This window comes from Pelodiscus sinensis, chromosome 9, assembly GCF_049634645.1.
Source record: "Pelodiscus sinensis isolate JC-2024 chromosome 9, ASM4963464v1, whole genome shotgun sequence".
In the NCBI taxonomy this organism is placed as follows: domain Eukaryota; kingdom Metazoa; phylum Chordata; order Testudines; family Trionychidae; genus Pelodiscus; species Pelodiscus sinensis.
In genome coordinates, this window is record NC_134719.1 from 35,484,260 (window position 1) to 35,510,314 (window position 26,055).

The following is a 26,055-nucleotide window of genomic DNA, read 5'->3' on the forward strand; positions in this document are numbered from 1 at the left end:
AGAACACTCAACCTCCCTTAGAGTTCCCATGCAAAATCAGGAAAGACTTGATATAACATTACAGAGATTTCCACATGAAGAAAACAGTATGAAAATCCTCACTATTTTTTCTGAAGCCTCTTCATATTTTGAAGTGGCAGGTCAAATATCTAAATAGGTTCATTGAATGAAATTATTTCAGGCACTGAAATAGTGATATTGATAACAACCATTTTCTATAACATTAGTATGTTGAAATAATTGTCTTTAAGTTCTCCAAATATTCACAGTTAGAGACAGGAGGGCTTCTTAGAATAAAACACACTTAGAAACCAGACTGCAGCAGCATTTTCAGCTCTAATGCTAACATAGAATGGATGAGCACCAAAAACTCCTGCCTCCATTAGTTGCTTTCTTTAAAACAAACAAAATGCGATCAATGGAATGTACACTTGGTATGAGCAGCTAGGCACAGGCTCAGCCATCCCAGTGAAGTCACCTCCTGCACTGAAGTAAGCACATACAGGATGCAATATGAAATTTCCTGGGTTTAGTCACATCAGGCAGCTGCCTGGAGACACGTCAATTTTCTTAGCTACACAGAGAACCGTGAGAACCAGCTACACAAAAGGAACTCTCCATTGTGTATTCCTTCATGAGACTGTTAAATTTAACTACATGTCATAATATTGTAGACATGTAGTTTGCCAACCCCAAATGTTTGAAAATCACAACTTAGGCCCTAAAATATCAGGAGAATGACTTGAAAATTGCAACTTTTAAAAACACCACAATTTGCATTCTTTGTATTTGCCTTTGGGTTTCTGAGCCTTCACTTTGCATATTTTCAAGCTTTTCTCCACAACCCCTAGAAATTTACTTAACAAAAAATGAACTGACATTTTGAGGAAATCATGCAATTCCAAGAGTTCCAAAAAACATCAGATATTGCAAGACTTGCAATAACATCACATGAGCTCGCAACACAGCATAGAATAGATCACCAAGTTCTTTTGGTAAAGCAGATTGCAGGAGCAAATGTACTACTAGGCAGCCATGGGACAGGGGACAAGCAGATTTAACATGGAGACAAGCAGATTGGATTGGATCCTGCAGTCCTCAAGTACATGTGGAGTCTCCACTGACTTCCAGGTGTGAAGGAGCTATTGTAGAGGGCACAATGGCTCATAAGTTTCCTGCAGGTACTGCGTTTCCAGTACTACCTTTTTTGTTAAATTTTTTTAAGACACAAAATATTTGGGGTTAGCATGGATGTGATAGATGCTGCTCTGTAAAACCAGTAAGTCTCAGCTGAGTTTGCAAAATTGCACATAGTATTAAAAGTGGCCCAAAGCAGATTCAACTATGATCCAGTGGCAGATGACTGGCTATTTTTATGAATTGGGTGCCTTTGTCTTTGAGCCCTAAGAATCAGGTCTGCACAGGGGAAGCATTTTAACATGACTCTGATAGCTACAGAAATGTCTTACTGTAGTTCATGTCTCTTGTTTAAGCCAAGTGGTCTTTAGTTAGGGTTACCATACGTCCTGGTTTTCTTGGACATGGCCCATTTTTTTCAGCCCCTGCCCTCCCTCTGGGCAGATTTCTGAATTATGAGGAAACGTCTGGGATTTTTCTGCTCCAAGCATTAAAGTCAGAAAGAGTTGTTTCCATGCCCTGGTCTCTCCCCTGCAATCCGCCTGCCTTGACCCCAGCCAGACTGTCAGGTAAGCAGAGCCGCCAAATGCTTCTACATTGGACCACCTGCCCTGCGGCAAGGCCTCCAAGCCCAGTCAGGGGAGTGATAGACCAGGTCCCAGAGGCACGGACTGATGAGCAGGCTCTGTGTCCTGTGCCTGTGCCAGCCACCTGGTTACTGTGACAAAGAGCATGATACTCCCACCAATCTGTGAGGCTGCAGGCACTCCTTCCAGCATCCTCCAGCTACTGACTCCAGCGCCTCCCAAATCCCCCACCCAGTACACATATCCCTCCAACACTGGGGTGAAGAATGGAACACTGGTTTGGGGACGCTAGCAACCAGCTGACTCCAACTCCTCCAGCCCGAGCCCCAGCTCCAGCATGCCAGGTGGGAGGCATAGCTCCAGCCCCAGATCCCGCAGGGGCAAAAGGCAGACAGAGCCAGCAGCCCCAGCCCCACCAAGTGCCAGGCAGTGTGGCTATAGCATCTGCAGGCTTCCCAGACAGACGACAAGCAGCCTCCCTGAGCTTGGACCAAGCGGGAAGGGCAAGCAGGAGAACTGGTGGAGTATGGGTGGGGCCACGCTGGTCTGTTTGGGGAGGCATAGCCTCCCTCAGCCTATGATATGTATGCTCATGATCTGGTACCCCCTTCAAACACCCCCTAAAGTAGTCCCCAGATGCCACCTCCTAGCACACATACAACCTGCCAGTACCCCCTTAATACTGCCTCCAGCACCTCCCAACTGCGCCCTGCTTCCAGCTCTCCTCTCCCCCTTCCGCTGGTGTTGTCCTATATTTGGGAATTCGAAGCATGGTAACCCTACCCTTAGTCAGAAATATAAGGCCTGATCCTCTGAACTTTGACTTGAAGCCAGTGGAAACAGAAGGCTCCCAGCATCTTAGAGAAACAGGCTGTAAGATAATTTAGTTTAAACAAATGAAAAATGGACAATGGCAAATGAGGCATTTATATAATAAATGCTAGTTGCGCTGCCCTAGAGAAAGCATTATGTGGAAGGTTTAAAATGTTTCTCCATTTCTTGATTACCTGGTTGCTGTTGTCATTCAACCATATAATTAAAAAAAATGTGCTTTACTTTATACAGTTGGCTTCATCTCTAAATATAAACGTACAAATGTGGCAACATTAAGATCTGGAGCCAGACTTACCCTAAACTGTGGAGAACATAAGTTATTTTTTTTATAGGTGCCTATCTTATGGCCAGGCACCAAAACCTCAGTACTCCGATCTTCACTATATCAAGCCACGCTGTTTGTCAGATATCCAGTACAATGACCTCTGTTCTAAATTTACTCTGTAAAATGCATCTTGCAAACAAATAAACTAAGCCTGAGGGCAGGCCTACAGACACAGCACATCCAATTTCACTCTCTGGTTTGTCCATGTTAAGCAGTCTAGGTTGATAAATGCACCAGTCATTTGACTAACTGCACTGTATTATTCTCAGCATGTTCTAATGCAGAAACCCAAAGACTAAGACTTAATCTTTTACCTTTTGCCGTTTCCTGAGTGTCCAGTTCTTCCACAGCAGAAGTCTCACCTGTCTAAGAAAGCTCATTGTTCTTCTGCATCAACAACGCCACAGACCTGTAATATAAAATGCCTCCATCTTTATCTCTCACTTGGGTTCAGATAATAACCAACAATTTCTGTTCTTTTTACAACTCTCTTTCCATTTACTTTAGTGGCCAGTGCTTTTCAATCAGAGCTTTACATCTTGTTTTAGACAAATGTTGATCTCCGTTTTTGGGAGACTGATTCTTGTGACTTATTTTTCTGGGTCATAGACTCATAAACTTTAAGGTCAGACGGGACCATTATGATCATCTAGTCTGACCCCCTGCACAATGCAGGCCACAGAATCTCACCCACCCGCTCCTAGAATAATCCTCTCACCTATATCTCAGCTATTGAAGCCTTCAAATACTTTGAAGACCCCAAGATGCAGAGAATCCTCCAGCTGTGACCTGTACCCCATGCTACAGAAGAAGGCGAAAAACCTCCAGGGCCTCTGCCAATCTACCCTGGAGGAAAATTCTTTCCCGACCCCAAATATGGCGATCAGCTAAACCCTGAGCATGTGGGCAAGACTCACCAGCCAGACACTCAGGAGTTACTATAGAGAACTTTCTATCATCCCTCCATTGACCTATGTACCACTGATAATGAATGGTCAATTAGTTACCAAGATCATGTTATCTCATCAAACCATCCCCTTCATAAACCCATCTAGTTTTATCTTGAAGCCAGATAGATCTTTTGCCCCCACTACTTCCCTTGGAAGGCCGTTCCAGAACCTCATTCCTCTAATGGAGAGAAACCTTCGTCTAATCTCAAGTCTAAACTTCCTACTAGCCAGCTTATATCCATTTGTTCTTGTGTCCACATTAGTATTAAGCTTAAATAATTCCTCTCCCTCCCTGGTATTTATCCCTTTAATATATTTAAAAAGTGCAATCATGTCCCCCCTCAGCCTTCTTTTGGTTAAGGTAAACAAGCCAAGCTCCTTGAGTCTCCTTTCATAAGACAGGTTTTCCATTCCTCGGATCATTCTAGTGGCCCTTCTTTGTACCTGTCCAGTTTGAATTCATCCTTCTTAAACATGGGAGACCAGAACTGCACACAGTATTCCAAATGGGGTCTCACCAATGCCTTGTATAATGGCACTAACACCTCCTTATCCCTACTGGAAATACCTCGCCTAATACATCCCAAGACCGTATTAGACTTTTTCACGGCCATGTCACAATGGCGGCTCATCGTCATCCTATAATCAACCAGGACTCCAAGGTCCTTCTCCTCCTCCGTTACTTCCAACTGATGTGTCCCCAGCTTATAACTACAATTCTTGTTATTAATCCCTAAATGCATAACCTTACACTTCTCACTATTAAATTTCATCCTATTGCTATCACTCCAATTTACAAGGTCATCCAGATCTTCCTGTATGATATCCTGATCCTTTTATGAATTGGCAATACCTCCCAACTTTGTATCATCCGCAAATTTTATCAGGACACTTCCACTTTTGGTGCCAAGGTCAGCAATAAAAAGATTAAATAAAATTGGCCCCAAAACTGATCCCTGAGGAACTCCGCTAGTAACCTTCCTCCAACCTGACAGTTCACCTTTCAGTATGACCCACTGTAGTCTCCCCTTTAACCAGTTGCTTATCCACCTCTCAACTTTCATATTAATCCCTATCTTTTCCAATTTAACCAATAATGCCCCATGTGGTACTGTATCAAATGCCTTACTAAAGTCGAGGTAGATTAGATCTACTGCATTTCCTTTATCTAAAAAATCTGTTACTTTCTCAAAAAAGGAGATCAGGTTGGTTTGACACGATCTACCTTTAGTAAAACCATGTTGTAATTTGTCCCAATTGCCATTAGCCTCAATGTGTCTAACTACTTTCTCCTTCAAAAATTTTTTCAAGATTTTGCATACTACAGATGTCAAACTAACAGGCCTATAGTTACCCGGGTCGCTTTTTTCCCTTTCTTAAAAATAGGAACTATATTAGCAATTCTCCAGTCAAATGGTACAACCCTTGAGTTTAGAGAGTTATTAAAAATTTGTGCTAATGGACTTGCAATTTCATGTGCCAGTTCCTTTAATATTCTTGGATGAAGATTATCTGAGCCCTCCAATTTACTCCCATTAAGCTGTTCAAGTTTGGCTTTTACCTCGGATACGGTAATATCTACCTCCATATCCTTAGTCCCATGTGTTATGTTACCATTATCCCTAAGCTCTTCATTAGCCTCATTAAAGACTGAAGCAAAGTATTTGTTTAGATATTGGGCCATTCCTAGATTATCCTTAACCTCCACTCCATCCTTAGTAATTAGCGGTCCTACTTCTTTTTTTGTTTTTTTCCTATTTATATGACTATAAAACCTTTTACTATTGGTTTTAATTCCCTTTGCAAGGTCCAACTCTACCTGACTTTTAGCCTCTCTCACTTTGTCCCTACATGCTCTAACCTCAATAAGGTACCTTTCTTTACTGAGCTCTCCCATCTTCCACTCCTTATATGCTTTCTGCTTTTTCTTAATCACCTCTCTGAGATGCTTGCTCATCCAGCTTGGTCTAACACACCTGACTATAATTTTTTTTCCCTTTTCTTGGGATACAGGCTTCTGACAGCTTCTGCAAATTTAACTTAAAATAATCCCAGGCCTCCTGCACCTCAAGATCCATAATTTCTTTAGTCCAATCAACTTCCCTAACTAATGTCCTTAATTTATTAAAGTTAGCCCTTTTGAAATAAAAAACCTTAGTCTCAGATTTATTTTTGTTTATCCTTCCATTTAATTTGAAGTGAATTAGCTCATGATCACTGGAGCCAAGGCTGTCCCCTACAACCATTTCATCTATGAGGTCCTCGCTACTCACCAAAACCAAATCTAAAATAGCATCCTCCCTTGTTGGTTCAGCAACTACTTGATGAAGGAATTCATCAGCTATCACATCTAGGAAAATCTGAGCCCTATTATTATTACTAGTACTTGTTCTCCAGTCTATATCTGGAAAGTTGAAATCTCCCATGATTACGCAGTTTCCATGAGTATTTACTTAATTAAAAACATTAAAGAGGTCTCTATCCATATCCAAATTGGATCCTGGTGGTCTGTAACACACCCCAAGCACTATACCAGGGGAAGATTGGATAGTTTTCTTCCGCAATGTGATTTTTGCCCAAACAGACTGTCTTCTCCATTCCATCACTTTTTATTTCTTTACAATCTACCTCATCTTTGATATACAATGCGACTCCACCACCTTTACCCTTATTTCTGTCTTTCCTAAACAGTACATACCCTTCAATACCTGTACTCCAGTCATGCCTAGTATTCCACCATGTTTCTGTTATTCCTATAATATCTGGTTTCACTTCCTGGACCAATAGCTCTAGTTCCTCCATTTTGTTACCTAGGCTCCTCGCATTGGTGTACAAACATCTTAATTTTTGGTGTTTGGCCTCACTCACATTCTTTACCCAATTTGGCATGGATGTTGTACCTCCAATATGACCTATTAGACTAGTATCCATCCTACCCTTCCTCATGTACATTCTCCTACCCCCAGCGATATCCTTTCTTACTTCGTTTTCCTCCCTCTCAGTGTTAAACAATAAACAAGAGGGCATATTTTTCAAATGAAAATATGGACTTTTTAAAACTAATTTCAAATATTACTGTAGCATGGAAGGAAACATTTTAATTGTCTACCTGTAGCTACTACTGTTTTTCGTTTGGTCTTTTGTTTGATCAAAGAGCTATTTCTTTTTAAAGGATTAACTTGTTAGTTGATTCTACCACAAAAAACCAAAAACCAGTGAGTCAGTGTGTTTGGTTAATTTAGCATCTCTGATCCCTGGGCTTTCAGAAGTGCTAGAATAAAATCAGTATTCAAAGAAAACATTTAGGGTGACTATTTCATCTCTCGAGAAAGTACTTAAACCTCAACCAAAGATGAAAAGAGGCCAGCCTTGGACAGAAAATCTGGCACTAAGCATGACATTACCTCTCTCTTTACATTTTGAGTATGGAAGAAATTGAAGAGGGATATTTAAGACCAAATTTAGGTCACACTGACTATGTAGCTTATTAGCTGTTAGATAAAGAGAGAAAAACTCCACAGCAGGACTTCTTATGCAAAATTACCAGTGCTAAAACTAGAAGGTTTTTATTCTGTATATGTTAACAGTCACGTACTCTGAGTAGTCCTGTGGCACCTTAGAGACTCTCAAAAATATATATGAAAGCATAAATAATTATATGAGCTCATCTGAAGAAGTGGGTTTTGTCCACAAAACCTCATCATACTATATATATTTTTGTGAGTCTCTAAGGTGCCACAGGACTCCTCATTGTTTTTAGAGTTACAGACTAACATGGCTACCCTCAGAGATGTTTTAGTCACATACGCTATTCAGCATCATCCTGTCAGCTCTAATTGCTCATATTACAAACATGAAGCAAAAGGAAGTCAGATTGGCTATAAAAAGCTATTGTGGCACTAGATGGCAAACGGATCACGTATGGTGTTTGGACAGGATGCACTTTCCTGTCTATGCTATCACTGGGTGAAGGCCACCGGGTGGAGGCTACAGGGAGCCAACTGAACACACTGGTGGTTGTCTAACAGAGCTAGGCAATTTTTTTCAGAGGAAAAGTTTCATCCAAAAAAATATTTCCCTCTGCAATTCAAAGCTTTGTGTTTCAAAATGTAGCTAATATTTTAAAAACAAAAACAAACAGAAAGAGATCAAAATACTTTAAAATAAAAAAGTTTAGTTTTTGGTTCAATTAAAATATTTAATTTGTCCCAAAACACGCATTGTTTCTTTCGGGTTAGCCACCTGACCAAAAAATCCAATTATCCACACCATCTATTGTCCAATCAATGCTATAATAATGCTGCAACTGAATAAATAACTGGTGTTGGTATACTGAAGACATAAAACAGGCATATCACTGAGTGAGAAGGAGACCAACCCCAATGGGCTATTGGTGCCGGAAAGGAACATGAACTGGGACTGGGGAAAGGGAAGAAGGCTTGACAGAGTTACAGAAGAACAATATACTGATTGCAGGAGAACAAAAAACTCCATAAAGATGGCTAAATCTTGTTTACCCATGTTCAGGTGAAATGCTACCTGCTACCCACTAGCTAAGCAGAATTTTACAGACAAGAGGGAGTGTGGAGACACACACTTTTGTTTCTGAAATGCTGGGAGTCTGGCATAAAGGAGGTCAATCCTGATTTATTTTCAGATGTACAGCATGCACTCAGATTATATAATGGACTCATTCACTACTGAATGGCCATTTTTCCTCCTCTTCATTCAGATTTGGAAACAGGCACCTCCACTTCTGAAGATACACATCATTTGGGAGCATTTCTGAAGAATCAGTTGTCATAAGGGGCAGGATGCAAGGAGGAGATAAAATTGAACATCAGTAAGTTGATGACAGTTTGGCAACAGCATTAGTGACTACAGATTCTGTGTGTAAACAGGCCAACTGGCAATACAAGAAAGTGCTCTTAGACAGAAAGAGGGTCTGAGATCTTCACTGATGACAGTGCCACCAGTAACTCGCATGAAATTGCCATTATATCATTTTGATTGGAAATGCATATGCTGAGAGAATATACAGAGGAAGAACAACTGTACATGGAAGTTGGTAGAGTGAACAGTTGGTAGTGTGATCTAGGATTCAACAGGAATCTTCAAATGAGGTCCCCTATCTAGAGCTGTAGACTAATTAAACCTCTCTATTAAAGATGAAGGAAAAATACGCTGCGCACAAAGGACAAGTTCTAATATTACATGCACATGCTGCATGTAGGCAGCTGCCAGAAAACCCACTGTGATCCAGTGTACCTGGGGCAGCCTCACTAAAAATGCCAAGGTCAAAGCAGACTTCTAAAGGGAGAGCAGATATTCCCAAAACTGGTGATCAACACGGACGTTAAACTCCCCAACCAATCACAAGTTTTGCATCTGATCCATAGTGGTTATCAAACAGCTTTTAAAAAAAAATTTCAGCCCCCTTATTTCATTCCAGTTCTTTGGCTTCCAATCAGCACCTAGGCCCAGTACAGTGAGAAGTTATTTAAAAAAAACCACGCTTGTTCACTATACAAAATGTTCTTCTGAACACCAAAGGGCCAGCCACATTGCCAGGGCAATATTAGGGTGGACCTTACCCAAAATGCTATCCTGGCAGCCAATCCTTTAGTATCTAAAACTAAGGGTTAACTATAAAGAGAGGGGGAGGGGGAGAAGAACAAGAAGAGTTGTTAAATGATGAAGCACTCAAGGTACATACCCAGACTCAGGGTGCATCTACAGAACGGCTCTATTTTGGGATACTTCTTGTATCCTGAAATAGTGTTTTCCATTTGACAGCTTGCCCATTATTTTGAAATAGCTTTTGAAATAACAGGTGCAGTATTCTGACATCCCTGTAAACCTCGTTCTGCGAGGATTAAGGGACACTTCGGAATATTGCTCTGTTTCAAAATTTGGAGCTGTGTAGACAGTGCCAAATTTTGAAATAAACTATTTGTAAATTAACTCAAAATAAGCTATGCAATTTGCATAACTCAAATTGCGTAGCTTATTTCAAGTTAAGGGTACAGTGTAGATGCACCCTCAAAGTCCATGTATTAGGATCTTAGCAATATTGGTGAATTTGCTGGCTTGAAAGTCCCTCTGAATGTATCCACGTCCTGAATGGATCATTCGGTCTATTGTTCAGAGTCAAGTTTCAGTTTATAGAAAAATTATTCCAGAGATAACGAAGCAGGAATGAAGACAAAATTGAACTGATGCAGCTGCCCTTTATATTTCTTTTGTCATGTGGCTTCTTGTACTTTGTGTCCTAAAATGCAAGTTTCATAGTACCCAGCATGGAAAAGCCTTATGGTTCTGTCTGTAGGCTTGCTCCTGCATGCTTTGCAGACTCACAGCATATTCCCTGGCTTTCACAATCGGTTCGCCGCTGATGACCCTCCACAGGCCATCAAACAGACTAGGCTTTTCGGATTCCCATCTGTCTGGTGGTGTTACCCAGAAACATAGCACAAGTGTTGATATACAATACATAAGTACAAAGCTGTTACAAACATATAAACAAGATTATCACACAGTACTTGGAAAATCTTAATGTTTCCACTGACACCTTATATGGCATATCTGGCTTGAATTTAGGGTTGCCAGACAGTTTCTCAAAAAATACCGAACATGGCGGGAAAAAATTGATTGAGAGAAAATAAAAAGGGGAACCAAAGTTGTTGAGAAAAAATACCAAAAAATGCACCAACAAAAAAAAAGTGACACGGCGCCGTTACATGTCCGGTATTTTCTGGGTTTTTTTTTTAAACTGGACAGAAGCCACAAATACTGGATTGTCCGGGCCAATACCAGACACCTAGCAACCCTAGGCGTGATTCATTGCAATTGTACAATATTGGTATTCATAATAAAATGTCTCAATTCCATATAGCAACAGACCTATACCCAGCAGAAGGAACTCAGTAGGATGGGAATTAGACAGTCTAGTTCCTTTCAACTGCATGGGAAAGCTTCTCCAGAGGTCTTAACTATGGAAGAAAATTCCAGACTGAAATTTTGTCCATATGCCTCATCTTGCAATTCCTTCACACCCTCCCCCCAATTCCCCAGTCTTGCACACATACTATTCTCCTTCCTGGCTCCAGTAGCATAGCTATTCATCAACTTCTTTATGTCTTAATGAGGAATTAAGATATTAATGAGGAATTAAGAAATAATAGAACACAGAATTAGTCATTAGCCTGTTCCTTCTCATATAATGGGCAGTGTACCGTACCTTTCTATTGTCAACCAAAAGAATATGAGCACCGTTAGGACAATTACATTCATACTAGGAGCTCTAGGTATTTTTGTCACTGTGTTCTGAATCTCACTGAGATGTCCATCAGCAGGGATAAACTTGGGGAAGAAAAAGGGCAACAAATGGAATTATCCAGTCCCTGTTATGTTTAATTTGATAGTTAAGATTTGCTGACAGTAGTAGGGAAAGGATCACAATTCAAGCATTCCTTATCTGGGGAGGGACTCATTAACATAGGACAGGGTAATGATCATGTGGGAATTCCCAAAGGAATCCCTTTTTAAGATAGGAACAAGCCGATGAATTGTTCATTTGATAGTTTTAAGAGTCTGCTATTGTTACAGAATTAAAAGAAAAAATTAAAGGGACTTTTCCTTTTTTTGGCACAGAAAACAAAAGAGGGAAGATCACAATCAGCTATTAAGTCACAATTCAACAATGGCTCCAATTTTTTTTTGAAGATGAATATATTTTTACTTCTAAAAGCATCATCATTAGTGAAGGCTTTACAAAAGGAAAGAACCTTTATTTCCTATTAAAAACATGAATAGTTTTAAAGATGTGGATGCTAGATTGCCTTGAACTTGGCCTATTTAGGGTATTATAATTACAGAGACTAAGATTAAGACCCCCTGTGTAGTAAAAATTCTTCTTGATATAAGTAGTAGATTGAGAAATGAAATGAAACACAATATCTCAGATTCTGCAGAAGGACAATTAGTTCAGAATAAGGGTATCCTAAATATTCCTTCCTCCTGCCTGGATGTTTGGAGAGACCAACTGAAAGGAGAAATTTTCAGATACAGGCCCAAAGTGAAATGGAGCAATATAGTATAATAAAATCATGGATGAAAAGTCAGGCTCAGAAGTATACAGGATGTGAGCTAGATACCCTCCAAGTGTTCATTTGTACTTTGTCAATTTTCCTTTCACAGGAAGCAAGCTCCCTTTCAGAAGCCTGGGCAAAAGGGCCAAAAAAAATAAAACAATTCTATCACAACAGTATTAGTGAAGTGTGGGAAGTCTTTTCCAAGGTTCCTGCCTATAGGAAAATTAAAAAAACAAAAAACAAAAAAAAACCCAATTCTTGCTCAGTTTTCTTTGCTGGGCAATTACAGAACAGAAAATGATTTTTACATGTCAGAAAGAAAACCTTGTCACATTATTGGCTGAAGATAGTTTTGAGACTCATGAAATTTCTATACTTCATATTAGATCTGCATTTGTAGGGTATAGAAAAGTGTTAAGGATATTGTGTTTAAGAATTACCGGTACTGCATATCAGCTGACTGCTGAGCGGTAAGCAATAGCTATCCCTTATCTTATCCTGAAGCTATGCAGTAAAGCCACTTTTTCAGGGACCGGAGTTAAGTGGTTAGCAAGGGAACCCTATAAAACATTACACTATCAGTGACTCCACTTTATCAAGGACTGACTAGTGTTTCTTTAAGCAATATAAAAACTATTGTGAGTTTAAACAATATCGTTTTCACCTCTCCTTTAGCAATTTGAGCAATAGACTATTAATTGCACATTTCTTACTCTCTTGTTTGCTTAGCAGCTGTTTACTTGTCCACTAGTTCTGAAAAATTCCTATTCTCTCAAAATTGCTCTTGTACATAATCACCATCCTTTAGAACAGGGATGGGGTACCTCAGGCCCGGGGACTGGGAGCGGCCCCCTGCTTGCCTGGATGTGACCCCTGAGGCTCAGGGCCGCCCCCAGCCCAGGATTGGAGAGCCCATGCTGGTGCTCCAGCTCCCCTACTGCCCCACCATGGGACTGGAAGCACACAAAATCTATTAGGCTGTGAATATCCAAATGAAGTGTGGGATATTTAAATCCCGGCTTAATTTGCAATCTCGGATATCTTCATTTGCATCCCTCTCTTGAAAGAGGGTACAAGTGTAGACATACCCTCAGTTGGGAGCTATGTCAGTAAGGGTTTTTTTTTTTTTTTTTTGCTTCTTGTGTGTGCATCCCCAACCCAAAAAAGGTTCCCCTCTCCTGCTTTAGAACTTAAACAGCAAACGGTCGCAAGTGCCAGAAAGTCCCCTCTAAATGCATGATTAACAAAAACACAGATCAATGGGAAGAGGGGATCTTTTGCCTTTATGTAAAAGTCTCTGTCCATACAAGCTCTCAACAGTTTTTCTGAACTCTACGTATCTGATAAAGTAGTCCAAGTCTCACCTTTTTCTATTAGCAAAATGCAGGACTAGGTAGCACTTTAAAGACTAACAAGATGGTTTATTAGATGATGAGCTTTCGTGGGCCAGACCCACTTCCTCAGATCAAATAGTGGAAGAAAATAGTCACAACCATATATACCAAAGGATACAATTTCATATATGTTCTCTTTTTTTTAATTGTATCCTTTGGTATATATGGTTGTGACTATTTTCTTCCACTATTTGATCTGAGGAAGTGGGTCTGGCCCACGAAAGCTCATCATCTAATAAACCATCTTGTTAGTCTTTAAAGTGCTACCTAGCCCTGCATTTTGCTTCAGCTACCCCAGACTAACACGGCTACACTTCTATTACTCTTTTTCTATTACAACCTAATAGACTTGAAGCACTTTTGTAGCCTCTCTAGGTAAATCTGATCCTCTTGATGTTCAGGCCCAGTAGCTTGAAGATTTAATTGTCCATAAAGGACATTAAATCTAATTGACACATTGGATGGACATGTACTACCAAAACTCAGTTCTGTTGCCTTATTACCCTTGCTAAGGATTCCAGACAGGCTCACTTCATACCTCAGTTTTGTTTCTATTGTGTCTGTTTATCAGGTCTGACATTGAATGTTTTCTAAAAATATCTGTAAGATAAGGTCAGCTTGTCCTCTTTGTCAGCCTTTCAGTTTTCTCAGGGACCCTCATTTTCTAGTCTAGAGGTAGGGACAGAGAGATAAGGTAGGAGCCAGAGAATACAACTGGAGAGCGAATATGTCTGCAGGCTGATGAAGTCCAATCTCCATCCAACCCTTCATCCCTACTTTTTAGTTACCAACATTTCTCCCATAATGCAGCCACAAGCTCACTTAAGAATGCAATATATTGCTGACAGATAGCTGACTGCCGTGTTGTAGCAGCATTGGCCACAGGATACTAGTGAGACAAGGTGGGTGAAGAAAGATCTTTTATTGGACCAGCTTGTGTTTGTAAGACACAAGCACTGGAGCTAACATAGCTCTATGTCAGTGGACAGTTATCCATGTTCTGACTCAGAGCTCTACAGCAGCGGTGCACAACCTGTGGGTCGCAACCCCCTTGGAGGTTGCGGCTAGGGTTGCCAGATGGTTGCAACAAAAATACCGGACACACTTGATGTTACATCACAATCTAAGTTACATCTTATTTAGAAAATACCGGACATGAATATTTTCTCATTTATGGTTTCTCAATTTGTTTCCTGAACAGAAAGCTCAAATACTAGACTGTCCAGTTCAACACTGGACACCTGGCAATCCTAGGGCTGACTTTCTGGGGGATTGTAGCACTTGGAGCTGCTTTTCCTGGCTTCTCTGCTCGGTGTCCGACGTACACGTGGCGGGGCTGGGGGAGTGTCAAGAGAGCGGCCGTGGCCCAACAATTAAAGGAGCCACTTCCTTTTTTCTCCCCTTCCGAATTTGGTGGCCCCAAGGGGGTCACAAATGAAAAAAGGTTGTGCACCACTGGTCTAGAAAAGCAATGCTCCACAAAACCTACTCTACAGCCTCAACCTTGTGCCCACTGTTCAAAAGCTCCAGGAGAAGCATTTCTTGCTGAGTATGGACCAAGAGTGGAGTGCTTGGTTTCTTTCCCTTATAATTTTTTCCTTTTGCTCCCTGCAAAATTATAAGAAAATTATTCACATCTTGTATAAGCCATTGCATCATGGAATTTTGCCAGAAACCATGACACTCACTGCACCAGGGTGTAGTATAGGGCAAAACCACAACCTAACAGGTTGGCTACTGTTGCTGACACTCACACACTGGACTCTCTGTGCGTATGCTGCTATCAATCCAGCAGGTCAGTGCTGGCATAGCTCAGTCCTTGGAATCAGATAGCCATTTGGGGACTTCTAGGAAGGCTCGGTTTGATAGTCCTGGTTCAGCTTCGGCTCAACAGATGTTCAGATTATCAATGGGCACCCTAGCTACAGTCTCAGCAGAGAGATGAAGGACAGAACAAAGCCTGGAAACAGGTCTGTTCAGGCCAGGTGCAGGAGCTTTCATGAATTATGTGCTATACCACCTTTGGTGGATAAGCAGATAACTGGATACCCAAAGCTGTCAGTGCTCCACTACTTCATACATTTAACAAACTAACATTAACTTCTGTAACCAAGAGTCAATTGTTTTGAGACACTAGTTGCTGACCACATGCCTACACTGAAGGCAGCATCTAACAGATTAAGCTGTAATCGCCCTAATTAGATAATAGCATCACATTGGAAGGGGGTAAATTTGCTTTCCAGTTCCCTTACCTAGGCTGTGGCTGTGACCTACTTCCGCTGTGTGGAATGGTGGAATTTGTGAGAACAAACATGAAAGGCTTTTGTGGAGCATTTCAATGCGCATGGGATTGGCATATTCCAACATATAGCATATATGCTTGGAACACAGATTCTTAGCTAGCCCCTCTACAATCTGCATCTTATCACTAAAGAGTTTTGGACCATCCTTAATTGTTGCTAGTAAATATAATCTGATATTTAAGTGCAAGATTTCAATATGTGCATATAACTTAAATGCACATTGAAGATAGACCTTATGCTATTCTTATCAGGGATGAGGTAGTAGAGTTCTCTGATTTGTGTGGATATACACAGCCACACAATCCATGCATGAGTTTGGGGTGGCCACATAACGTATAAATTACAAAGCCATAAGTTGAGTCATGTTGGTCACCCTAAGGTCCAGTAAAACCATCCCACTCCATCATGTATTCTAGACATGCCACAATTTTAACAGAGAAGCTATTTTAAAAATGGCAGTATATTACTGCAACACTTTTATTCCTTCAGTATGTAAGAGAAAATTTCCATAAGTGTGATGAGTCCAATCAATTTAGGAGAGAGCCCTCCAGCAAAGCTGGGGAAGACAAGAGTTCACATGCCTGCTGTTTTTAAGATAATCAGAAGCAGGGAGGAAAAAACAGAAAAAATAAAGCAAGTATTGCACAATTTCATGCTAGTACTGTAGTTAATACACCCCTCTGTGTGGCAGTGGAACAAAGAAGGCCAGTGTTCAAAGACAAAGCCACTGTTTTTTAGCTGCCATACAATTAGTTACTGTACAAGTCATCTTGTCTTGCAGGCATAGAGGTTAGGACCCTTACCCCTTTCCCCAATATGGACCCACATTGTAGTAAGTGCTTGCACATATTGCTGAGCTAAGCTATAGACATACAAAGGTATGTACCCATGCCAGTTCTCTGTGTGCATGTGCTCACTGGGCTGGGGCTTCCAAAGGAATTTAAGGGAGTTAGGTGCCTCAGCAACTCCTTTCAAATTCCTTTTAGAATCCCAGCCAGCCTGGAGGTTTTGCAGCAGGGACAAGGGGCACACAGAGAAATGTATCATCTTTCCCCCTAAACCAAACCAAACCAAACCAAACCAATCACAGCTTATAACAATGTGATATGAAGGTTAAAAGGTAGAGAACCAGTAAGGATTTTTTCCACACAAAAAGACCTTCAACAACTTAGCAACAAGTAAAAATAGGAGCCATTTTCCCCGTGGCTGTGGCTTGGCCAGATGCCTCAGTTCCCTACATCATCCAGAGGGAAACTCCCTTCTTCTGAAGCAATTCATCTAAGACATGATGCAAGTACAAGCAGAAAATATTTTGAGTTTAAAAATTAAAAAAATCCCTTGACTACTAGCAATGTGTTCTCCTCTCTGGCATACTATTTGTTCATCTCTGTAAAAGAAAGGGCATTAAGGCAGTATGGGCTTCTACTCAGATCTGTCCTTATGCTCTGACTATTTTTCAGAAAGAGCAAACTATAATCTATTTCTTTCTGTTCAGTCATAGCAGGTCAGCAAGCAGTAACACCACAGATCGACATGTACAAATCCAAATGTCTACGTATAGTTATGTACATGGTACTAGGGATGCAACTAGTGGTAAATGAGCTAATTGAATAGTTGATGGAACGTCTAACTCCAATAGTCCGGCATCCAATAGTCCGGCACTCCTGATAGTCCGGCATCAAAATGGCAAGAGCCTACTGAGTGAGCTTCGGCAAAAAATGAGTCACAAGGTAACAGCGGCAGCAGTTGAACTGAGCAAAAAGGGTAAAAAAGGCTTAAAAAAACTAAAAGATTACAGTATACTGCATACAGTATGTACAATAAAAAGGGTTAAGAACACTTTATATCCAGTATACAATGTATACAGTATATATATATATATATATATATATATATATATATATATATATATAACCATCTTATAGTACCTCCTGATAGTCCAGCATATCTGATAATCCGGCACCACCTAGGTCCCATAGGTTCCGGATTATCGGAAGTCTACTGTACTACTTGCTTAGTCGATTACAGGAGGGCACTAGCAACCCCTGCTGTGGCTCTGCAGTTCAAATGTTGGAGGTCAGGCAGCCTGGCCCCTACTACATTTAAACTGCAGAGCCACAGGGGGGTTAGCTCCTGGGGGCAATGTGAGCCAGGACTAAGCAGTTCCATCTTACACTGGTCCTGGGACCACTCCAGCTCTGCATTTTACATATAGTAAGAGCCTACCAGACTCTTACTAAATTTAAAATGCAGAGCTGCAGCAGGGGTAGCTCCTGTGGGCAATGTGACCTAGGCACCGGATCCGGGACAGCTGTGACTCTGCCTCCCCTAGCCCCCTGCCCCCATCACGGAGATAATGCTGGGGGGAAACCTGCTTTTAAGCCAGCTCCCTCCAGCATCAGCTCCTGCTCCCCCCCACCCACTGCCTCTGAAACAGAGGCAGCGAGGAGGGGGTAGCAAGTAGTGGTTCAACTATCCATTAAGCCTAAGCTTATCGGGTAGCCGACTACTCGAGTAGTCGCTTTCATTTTGTGATCATTTCCCTAGGTTGGGCTGGGGTATTTTTTAGGCTTTGAAAAAGCAAGTAGAGAGAGATTTCAAGGAAAGGGTGGAGTCGTGGCAGGCTGTATCAAAGAGGTCATTACTGGGATATGAATCCAGGTGGAAGTAAACTTGGAGGAGAATGAAATGGGGGGAAAGAAGAGAGGGAGCAGAGAAGCTCGGGGAAACTATATTGTGCACATTTCTGCTGATATAACAACGTGAAGAGATCATTGATGCTAAATCAGTGAAGAGAAGAGGAGGGCCAAAGACACCTCTTTCTAAAGACAGAGTCTGTGAATCAAAGGAGCAATCACAGTACTATTGAAGCAAAATGCAGGACATAGCCCTTCGATACAACCGCATCTGCTCTAATCCCACTGACAGAGACCAGAAGCTTCAGGATCTCGACCAAGCATTTATAAACCTCAACTACCCACCCACAGAAATAAAAAAGCAAATTGAAAGAGCCAGACGAATACCTAGAAACCATCTACTTCAAGACAGACCCAAGAAAACCAACAATAGAACACCACTTGTCATCACCTACAACCCCCAACTTAAACCTGTCCAACACATTATCAATAAACTACAGCCTATACTGGAACAGGATACCATACTCCAAGAGGCTCTGGGAGACAGACCCATAGTCTCCTATAGACAACCACCTAACCTCAAGATGATTCTTACCAACAACCACAGGACATACCACACTAATACCAACCCTGGTACCTTCCTTGCAACAAACCCCGTTGCCACATATTCATTCTGCTGATACCATTATTGGACCTAACCAAGTGAGTTATAAGATCAAGAACACATATTCCTGCGCATCCAGAAATATAATTTATGCTATCATGTGCCGAAAGTGTCCGTCTGCTATGTACATTGGACAAACATCTCAGACACTTCGCCAAAGGATTAATGCCCACAAAACAGATATCAGACAAAATCACAAAGAAAAAACAGTCTCTTGCCATTTTAACCATAAAGGACACTCTCTCAATGACTTAACCACCTGCATTCTGCTACAAAGACCTTTTACATCTGCACTTGAAAGGGAATCCTCTGAACTGTCATTCATATTAAAATTCGACACTCTCCGGGAAGGAATGAACAAACACTCAAACTATCTTACCCATTACCAAGATAGCTTCCCCAATTATCACCTCTAATACCATTAGCTCACAGACATCCCACTCTCCCTACCTCTAATATCATCAATTCAGACACTTACCTTCCTTCCTCCCCCCCCCCGCATCTCCCTCCTGTTCTGAAATGTGATTTGTCCTTTTCATATGTGTTCATTTTTTTTAATTGTATCCTTTTGTATATATGGTTGTGACTATTTTCTTCCACTATTTGATCTGAGGAAGTGGGTCTGGCCCACGAAATCTCATCATCTAATAAACCATCTTGTTAGTCTTTAAAGTGCTACATTGTCCTGCATTTTGCTTCAGCTACCCCAGACTAACACGGCTACATTTCTATCACTAGTACTATTGAACCCACTGCACATCACAACAAGGACAAACTAAGCACCACAAATTGATTGTTCCTGCAGCTCATACCCAGAGAGTTGGGAAGTATAGAAGATCCATATATAGACAGGGCACATACTTGTAAAACAAGTCCAAAGCATACACTGTGTGTGCATCCAGTATGTATTCTTTGTTTTTGGCCAAAGCCTGATTTTACAAGGATACTTCTATTCAGGTCAGTTGCATTTTGTGAACCAAGTGAGTAGATTTGCCCACACCCTTTAACACTGTTGACCTTAGTTGCCTTTGAAGAGCGAGGGCTGTTCCTTTCTCTTTCGGAGTCACAAACTTTAGGGTTTTTCCAGATTCCTTTGCATCACTGAAATAGAAATGGACTCCCGAAGCAACATTTGCATCGAGAAATGAACATTTGGGAAGAGAAGCTGGTCTCTACAGCCTCCTCTGGTGAGTTGTACTAATACCACCCACTTTGGTTTTGTTTTCATTTTTATGTAAGTAAAGCATATCATTAATAGACAACACCCACAAAGCTTTTGTAATTGAACCCTGAATTGGTTTTCTCCTATTTCCCCATCACACTCAGAATGCTTTACAGAGCGTGCAAAGTCAGCATTGAAATTGATTCAATTAGGCCTTTGCCAGAGTACAGAAATGAAAGAATTCATGGATTTGCAAGAAAAAGCAAGCATTTAATCAGCAACAGTGAAAGCCTGGAAAAGTCACCAACTTACCTCACATAGGAAGAGGCATGGCGAGCACTGCTCTGCTAGAGGAAATTAAAATGTTTCTGAAGGGAAGTTCAGCATGGCTGGAAAGGAATTCATCTTGTAGCTAGCGCTGGCAAAATAACACAGCTCAGTAGTAAGGAGATTGTTTTAATCCCCAGCTTGATGTGGAACAACTCAGTCTGAAAATGTAAGTGCCATTGCATGAAAAACAAACACACGATGTACACTGGGCACAGACTATGGAGAAAGCACAAATTTATCCTTCCTTGAAAACTGTGTTATGACCTGAACAAATGGAACATTTGAAACAAGGACTTCAGGACTACTTAACAATCCTTAGGGACCCCTGCAAAGTGCTGTCATGACTAATTAGCTCAGGAAGTTATAGAAATCAGCACTATACCAAAGCTCCAGCAGGACTGGGTAAATGAAGTAGGATTAGAGACAACGTAATTGCCATGCAAATCAGGCACATGGAAAACAGCTTGCTAAAGGGCTCTCCCACAAGATATTTTAAACTTTTACTCCAAGAACTATCCTACTTGGCAAGCTTATGGTAATATTGTAAAGGCAGCTCCATCATTATAAGCTCTTAATTGTATAAAATATTGTCTAAATGTATGTTCCCTACACTTAATATATATGTTAGCATCTGTAGTTCAAAACAAATCTAAAATCTTCTCTGCAAGGTTTGTCAGAGGTAATGCGGTCTAGTGCAGTATCAATCTAATCAGGGTGGTGATCCCTTATTTGAAGTCAGTATTTGTCATAATTTCCTCCCCCATTCTCATAAAATATATAGAAAAAGTAAGCAAGTATCAATGCTAAGAATGACCACTCTATAGAACTAATGGGCATATGTGCCTCGAGAAGCTGACAGAGAACACTGGAGATTGAAAGGGGAGGGGAAGCAGAGAATTTGCTTGCTTTCCATTTTAACATATATTCAACATCTCATTTTTATGACACCCCTCTTTGGGGTACACTTGTCTAGAAACATTGGTCATGGGGACTGGGGTCAGGCAGACTGGGCTCTACTTCTGACTCTGCCCCTAGTTTGCTGCATGACCTTGGGGACATCACTTTACCTCTTTGTAGCCATGTCCCCTCCTCCTACTTTATCTTACCTGGTTAGATAATAAGATTATTAGGGCAAGGACTTTCTTGCACAACTGAGCTTCCATCACAGCTGGGCCTTCTAAACACTCCTGTTACACAAGCAGCAGATACTATACAATGGAAGATTATTTTTTAGCCAAATGAAACCAAGATTTTTAATTATACAAAAGGAAGATTTTTCAAGTAACTATAAAAAAACAAATTTAAATGTCAATTTTTAAAAGCCACAACTTTAAGCAAATGTAAATAATGAAGCAGTTTTATATTACAGCTTTGTGCTGTCACAGCCTTGCCCAACAGTCACAAAAATCTCTCCCACAAAATTGAGCAGCCATAATGACAAACTCACCCTGCATTCCTTTCGCTGGCTGCCTAGAAGGTTGCACATTTCATTAAAAAGTAATTTCATGGCAAGAAGAGGCATGAGTTCACAGATCTTTTCAAGTCTCCAGCTGTCGATTAGCTGGACTCTTAACACTGGCCTCCTTTGGGGGGGTAGAAATCTACCAGTGAAGCTTTGTTGTAGTACCTTCCAAGGTGCAGAACTTCCTCACACTGGATAGCTGCTCCTGCAGAGTTACCAGGAGCAGGAGTCAGTGCAGAATTTGGGCCAACTCTTCACTTTCTGGCACTATGGAGGATATAGAAACATTATTCCCCATATTTTGTCAAGAGGAAAGAGAGCTAGCACACTGGGAGTAGAAACTGCACCCAGCACTGATTAGTTATGCTGTGAGAGCCCACTATGTTTCATAAACATCATGAACTTTTTTGGGGAAGTGGACATCCCTGTACGGTATCACAGTGATTAGAGGAGGGAATAGGAATAGCTTTCCCTTGTTCATTGGTGTACAAAGATTAAGTACATTAGTGAGCACACACCTTGCATGATTCCATTCTGTTGTATACAATCATCTCCTCACACTCTGAAAGACCCTAATTTCTCCCCATTTGAAACACCATCTGATGCAGCTTTGGGTAAGTGGAACACAGATCAAGGAACAGCTTTCACAAGGAGACTGGCCTCACCCAACTGCAATTTTTCAGTTAATCCTAAAACCTTCACCATTTTCAGCAATCTGGTGCCAAAATTTTACAAGTACCTTCCACAAAAATCATGTGCATCTGTCAGTGAAACTGTACTTCTGGACTTTTCCAGTTCTATGTTCTCCCCTTCTGAGGGTTGCCAGGTGGTTTCAACAAAAATACCAGACACACTTGACATTACATCACAGTCTACGTTGCATCTTATTTAGGAAAAAACTGGACAGTTATATTTTCTCGATTTGTTTCCCAAACAGAAAGCTCAAATACTGGACTGTCCAGTTCAAAACCGGACTCCTAGCAACCCTACCCCTTCTCCCTAATCCATCTACTTCCAGGCCCTGTTCCACTCTCTCCTTGGACTCCCCCTCTATCACACCTCATACAAGTTCCTCTTGTTTTGTTTCTCTTTTAGTCAACTTTTCCTATTAGCAGCAGTGGGCCTAACATTCACAGTGCCTTTTGGCCTCCTGACTTTCACATGGCTGCACTGGGAGTTGGGGAGAAGAAAGAGTGGGTTCCCAATAACAATGGATTCCTAACTGGTTGGAGGGTTTTCACAGAAGCTACTGTGCAGTACAGTGGGCCCTCCCAAGGGGCAGCAACTGCCTGAGTGAGCAACAGCCAGGGTGGTCTCAGAGGGCCGAAGTCATTTTAGATGAGGAGAGCAGACATTAATCACCCCCATAACATCAATATAGTCTTCTAGCCACCTATCTAACAGCCAGTCTAGAGTTGGCCTGAACATTTGCAAATACAGAGATGATTTTTTTAGGATATGGCCCAAATGTCATGACTCGTTTTATGAGAAGTGGGTGTCAGTATTTAGATCCCTAACAAGCTTCCTGCTGCAGAAATGAATTTCAGCTGCTTATTCCTTCCAGTCCTCCTGACCGATGTTCTGCAGTCCCATGGCTCTTGTCTAAGGAGCGTGCGAGAAACATAAGCTACTTTGTAAAGGAAAGCCAAGACTCTTTTTCACAAGGTTTAAAACTTTACTCACTGTTGAAAAGGCAGACAAAATACCTCTGGTTTGGTGAACATTTGTTGTACAGTAGATACTACATGAAGCTACACAAGGATATTTGAAGGTTGCAGATGTGGCAATGTTAGGAAAGTTTTTCTAGATATGACAACAATTTAAAGTTTTCACTGAAAAATGGCCTTTTCTTAAAAAACACTGATGGCTATGGACATTATCAAAATACATTTTCTATAAAAGTTGTGTTTTTGAACAAAAGACCACGTTTTTATAATATTTGATGTAATAATGTTTTAAACAATTTTTAAATGACCCAATTAAATTTTAACCCATTAAATCTGAGAATAATTTTTTTCCACTCAAGTGAAATTTTTTCTTACCACTACTTATTACACATCAGTAAAAAGCCTGAAACCAAAAACCCTGCCGGATTCAAAGTAATAGGTTATAAGTGAACACTACACCCTAGTAAATGTATATTATCACTGCAACATGACAGTCTGATGGAAGCAATCTAGAGAGACTTGGAGGTAATCATTTATACCTTCTGGAGTGGGGTATAGCAGAGCCCAGATTTCCTGTGTTCAAACAGAAGTGTACCCCGGGAGCATGACATTGGACCAGGCGGTATGCACAGTGTTGTGATATAATCTACCAGCAATAATGAAGATTAAGCTTCAGGGAATAAAAAAGGTGGAACAGTTAAGAAACCAACCTGGTGTACTATTACACAGCTATGTGCATTACAGGCAGTCCCCAGGTTACATGGATCCGACTTACATCGGATCCCTACTTACAAACGGAGTGAGGCAACCCCGCACTAGCTGCTTCCCCCCAGCAGACCAGGGAGACACGAAGCTAGCACTCTCCCCCCCAGCAGACCAGGGAGACGCGGAGCGGCTTTTCTCAGCAGACACCTCAGCTTGAGAATAAAGGACTGAGGGAAGTGAGGTGTGGGAGAATAAAACTGAGCTCTGGAGAAATGTTTGGCTAGAGTTTCCCCTACAATATGTACCAGTTCCGACTTACATACAAATTCAACTTAAGAACAAACCTACAGTCCCTATCTTGTAGGTAACCCGGGGATTGCCTGTATAGCGATCCTACACCTCAGAAACATTAGTTATGGTTTGTTACCAAAGATGAAAAATTACACTAATTGCTAAATTGATACACCTCATTCATGAAAAATAGCTTCTATTAGTATTAAATAAAAGTAACGAAGATTAGTATATATTTGGTATCGAACAAACAAATCTATGTAAACCCTTCCAAGAATGGGGGGGGGGGGGGGAGAGAAAGAGTAATATGGAGCAGAAGAGAGATTTAATGAGGATTTTACACACTAGTTTGTCTATTGGAGCTTTTTTAAGTAGTTTCAAAACTGCCTATTATTTTTGCCAACTGATCACTCTTATTTTCTTCTTCTCTTAAAGTGGAACCTGTTCACACCTCAAGAAGAAATCTTCATCCTCTCCTGAACTGTCATATTTAACCTGCCTACCTCTGCCAGAATCAGACTGATTTTGCTACTAACCAAGTTCTCACACAAAACTGTTCTACTGCCTTTTAAGCCATGTGCTCAAATGAAAGAAACAATTCCAGACACCTCACAACTATGTAAGGGTGTCAGTTTTTCAAATGCACACATCATGCTTTCCTGGGGAATTGGAAGTTCAGCTTTGCATTGAATCTAACATTTCAACTCTGGAAACTAAGTTCAGGGTATAAGCACAGACTAGGGATGAAAGGAACTAGTCAACTATCCGATAAGCATAAGCTTATTGGATAGTAGAGCAGTCTCTTGACTAGTTGCTTCTTCCCCCATCCCCACCCCTTGCCGCCTCTATCAGAGAGACTATGTCTATACACTACAGGGTTTTACTGGGATATCCCCGCATCCTGGAGAAACTCTGCTGTGTCCAGGGAACACGTCTGCTCTTTTTTGTGTGTGTGTGTGGAAGAGCAGATGCCCGCTTTTGGAAGCGCTGTCTTCCTCCTCCCACGATGAAGAAGGGCTCTTCTGAAAGAGGAGGCTTTTCTGAAATTTGGCCCAGTGTAGACGGGCCAAATTTCGGAAAAGCCTCTGCCAAAAAAACTATTTGGAAAAAGGCAAGCAAATTGCAGAGAGCAATTTGTGTACCCTTTTCCAATAGATCAGTGTAGTGTACACATGGCCAGAGAGGTAGCAAATAGGGGAAGCAGGAGCTGGTGGGAAAACAGCTTAAAAGCCAGTTGCTCCTAGCACCATCTCCATGGGGAGCAGGGCAGGCAGAGGGCCCCTGCTACTGCACCTCTTTCTTTGAAATGTACGACTTACACATTTCAATGCGAGAGGTGCAGGAGCTGGAACCTAAGCAGTCCCACTGCACCTCAGCAAGCCCCCCCCTTATCGACTAATCCAGTAGTTGATGGAAATTTCGTCCCCCACTCGATTAGTTGATTAATAGAAATTTAATATCTCTAGTATGGACTACACACTCAGGGTTATTTTTGTTTTGAAGAAGGTAAGTTTG

The 26,055-nt window shown here is 41.2% G+C and overlaps 1 protein-coding gene across 1 annotated transcript in view; it reads right to left on the minus strand.

The window, feature by feature from the left end:
* ABCA4 (ATP binding cassette subfamily A member 4) overlaps positions 1-26,003 on the minus strand; it is a 137,189-nt gene extending 111,186 nt beyond the window's left edge. Inside the window, exons 1-2 of the mRNA XM_075936565.1 lie at positions 20,398-26,003; positions 3,198-3,292 (exon numbers count right to left, since the gene is read on the minus strand). Coding sequence (XP_075792680.1) covers positions 3,198-3,263 — 66 coding nt within the window. The 5' untranslated portion in view covers positions 3,264-3,292; positions 20,398-26,003. The remainder of the gene's footprint in view (positions 1-3,197; positions 3,293-20,397) is intronic.
* Between the last annotated feature and the right edge of the window lie 52 nt (positions 26,004-26,055).